Consider the following 3,327-nt stretch of genomic DNA (forward strand, 5'->3'; position numbering starts at 1 on the left):
AAAAAAAATCCACAACCCCTCCTCCCCCTTATTCAGACAGATTAATTCTTTTAGAAGAACACAACTAAGCCAAGACATGTTAAGGAAGTTTGAAGAGAAAAACATAAAACTGTAAAAATTCAAGATGGGGGATTGTTATACTAAACCACAAGTTTCCCTTTTTTTTTTTTGCGACGGAGTTTCTCTCTTGTTACCCAGACTGCAGTGCAATGGCGCGATCTGGACTCACCGCAACCTCCGCCTCCTGGGTTCAGGCAATTCTCCTGCCTCAGCCTCCTGAGTAGCTGGGATTACAGGCACGCGCCACCACGCCCAGCTAATTTTTTGTATTTTTTTAGAGACAGGGTTTCACCATGTTGACAAGGATGGTTTCGATCTCTTGACCTCGTGATCCACCCGCCTCGGCCTCCCAAAGTGCTGGGATTACAGGCGTGAGCCACCCCGCCCGGCCCCCAAGTTTCCCTTCAAAGAATCAGTATGTCAGTATGTTCAGCTCTCTTATTCTTTAATTATAAGCTTCTCCACATGTTCTCATCAGTAGTCCATATCTGTTCCCCTGGTCCCGGCTCCATCCTGACTCATACCTGTCACCTGCTCTGGTCACCTTCTTTGACCTAGGTCACCCCTGGCTACCTGCTCTAATCTGCCTGTAACCATCCTTCCCGCCAAAACACCCACACTGCCACTCCAGCTCAGGCCCCTGCTCTCTTTAAAATAGCCAATTGGGATTAGTCTAGCTTGCGAAGTCTAACCCTAGCCAATAGAGGAACTACACAGCAGTAGGGACGACCCCATCAGGCACAAGTACCACTTCCCCTCTTGTCCAAGCAAGCGGCCACCATTGCTCCATCCGTTAGCCACACCCTTCTACAGAAGTAAACTGCCTTGCTGAGAAGATTTATCTTCGAGTGTCATTTCTTTTGCGGCATCAATATTTTACTTCTAACACCTTAAGGTCTTTTAGGCTGACTGACAGCGCCACACCCATGGCCAGCACATATACCTCTGGAGGGCCTTCCGGAATGAGGAAACCTGAAGTAGCTGGAAGATCATGAAAAATGGAAGAACAATCAACCCCTGCAGCACCTAACTAACCTGAGACATTCTTCTATTGTTTTTTATTGTGGCTTCAATTGACAAGACCATTGGACTTTGAAACCTACCTTGATCAACCTCTTGACTTCAGATCCTGTGACCCCCTCCCAGCTTGCAAAAAAAAACACCCTAAACTTTAACTTCTGTAACTTTCCACTGCCTACCGCAAACCTATGAAACCAACTCCCATCCCTCCCCGCCTCTGCTGACTTTTTGGACTCAACCCACCCGCACCCGGGTGAATAAACAGCCATGCTGCTCACACAAAGCCTGTTTTTTGGGGGGTGGAGGAGGGTCTCTTCATTCAGAGCGTGGGTTTTAACACTCTCCACAATTCAGCTTTTTTTTTTTTCTGAGTTGGAGTCTCACTCTGCCGCCCAGGCTGGAGTGCAGTGGCATGATCTTGGCTCACTGCAACTTCCACCTCCCAGGTTCATGCAATTCTGCCTCAGCCTCCTGAGTAGCTGGGACTACAGGCATGCACCACCACGCCCAGCTAATTTCTGTATTTTTAGTAGAGACAGGGTTTCACCATGTAGGCCACGCTGGTCTCGAACTTCTGACCTCATGATCCTCCCACCTTGGCCTCCCAAAGTGTTGGGATTACAGGCATGAGCCACTGCACCCGGCCTTCAGCTTATTATTTTTTAAGGCAGGGTCTCACTCCATCACCCAGGGTGGAGTGCAGAGGCGCAATCATGGTCCCCTGTGGCCTCGACCTCCTGTGCTCAAAAGATAATCCTCCCACGCCAGCCTCCCCAGTAGCTAGGACCACAGGCACGGGCCAACACGCACAGCTAATTTTATTTTTTTGTGCAGATAGGGTCCCCCTATCTTGCCCAGACTGGTGTGAATTCCTGGGCTCACACAATCCTCCTCGGCCTCCTAAAGTGTGTGAGCCACTGTGCCCTAATCCCACAATTAAGCTTTTAGTTCAACCCCGTTATCTTTTTAGGAGCCAAGCAGTCTGAGGACACGAAAAGACAAGACATTAACTTACTCAACGAATACATATTGAGACTGAACTGCGTGCCATAACTTCTGCTAGGACCCCACACGATGACAGGCGGGATCTGCCCAGACTTGAGGCTTCACCCTCTGTGTGGGCGGCGGTGGGGAGGGTCCAGTGGAGAACCAGCCTGGCAGGCTGGGTCCCTGAGACCAGATTTGAATGTTACCACTGCTACGGTTTTTGGTCTGTTGTTTCAAAAGCCTTTAACAACCAACCTAGGATTCCTAGGCCCATCACAGATTCTCCTCTGACAGGTCCCTACTGGTGATTGGGGCGTGGGAGATGCTAACATTAGCCCTTCAATGGGTCCCACGGGCCAGTAGGAGCCTCCTCCTTTATCACGTGCTATGATCTGTTTACAATTAACATTCCCCCAGTAGACTGAGCTCTCTGATTCTAGTACCTGCACCCAGCGCAGGCCAGGCATTCATTCGGTGGGCACCCAGCTCATGCCTGGCGAATGAAACCTTGTGCCTCTCCCCTGAGAGCATTCCCTGAAGGCGCGCTCGGAAAAAGCCCGCTGCAACTGGCCTAGCCCTTCCCTCCCCGTCGAGTCCGTATTAACCGTCAATCTTCCTGCGTCCGTCTGCCGGCCAAGGCAGGGCTGTAGTTTTCGATTTGAGGATTACAAGCTCCCAGGAAGGGCTGCTCTCGGTCGCGCCCTAAAGCTGCAAAAGACTGGTACCCCTGGGCTCCCGGCTGACGCGATCCAGAGAGGGCGAAAGCGGTCCAAGGCGAAAAACAGCGGAGAAAGGCGCCGCCGCCGTTAAAAGGGGTTGGTCCTGTACCTAACTTGGGGGCCCCACCCTGAGGTGCGAGGTCTGGAGGCCGCAGCGCTGCAGCACCCACCTCTGCCAGGGCCTTTTCGGCCGCCCTGCTCCGCTGCCCCGGACACAACCAGCGCCGCCATTACCTTCCTGCCCATGTGATGCTAAAAAGACAGCGCTGGAAGAACGCGGAGAGCGCAGACCGTGCGATAGATCGCCGATCGGGCGGGGGCGGGGATACTCGCTGGGCGGGGCCGTAAAGGAGGAGATAGGGGTGGGGCTACAGTGGGCCCCGCCTCCGCCCAGAATGTCCTCACTCTGGCTTTCCTCGTGGTCCCGGACCAGGGCAGTTACCCTCCCCCAGCGACCCAGTCCCCAACTCCACTCCCTGGCTGGGCACGAGCCTGACGCTCCAAGAGCAGTGCTCTCCTATTTGCGAACTCCGAGCACGAG

The 3,327-nt window shown here is 53.0% G+C and overlaps 1 protein-coding gene across 3 annotated transcripts in view; it reads right to left on the reverse strand.

The window, feature by feature from the left end:
* DPH1 (diphthamide biosynthesis 1) overlaps positions 1 to 3,063 on the reverse strand; it is a 20,302-nt gene extending 17,239 nt beyond the window's left edge. For 2 of the 3 annotated variants that reach the window (XR_005202361.1, XM_017541640.2), the window contains exon 1: positions 2,957 to 3,063. Coding sequence is in view for 1 of the 3 variants with exons in the window: in XM_017541640.2 (XP_017397129.1) it covers positions 2,957 to 3,032 (76 nt within the window). In the remaining 2 variants the exon portion in view is untranslated. The remainder of the gene's footprint in view (positions 1 to 2,956) is intronic. The other variant, XR_005202362.1, reaches the window with a different exon arrangement.
* Between the last annotated feature and the right edge of the window lie 264 nt (positions 3,064 to 3,327).

Source organism: Cebus imitator, unplaced genomic scaffold (genome assembly GCF_001604975.1).
Source record: "Cebus imitator isolate Cc_AM_T3 unplaced genomic scaffold, Cebus_imitator-1.0 Scaffold136, whole genome shotgun sequence".
NCBI classification, from domain to species: Eukaryota; Metazoa; Chordata; class Mammalia; order Primates; family Cebidae; genus Cebus; species Cebus imitator.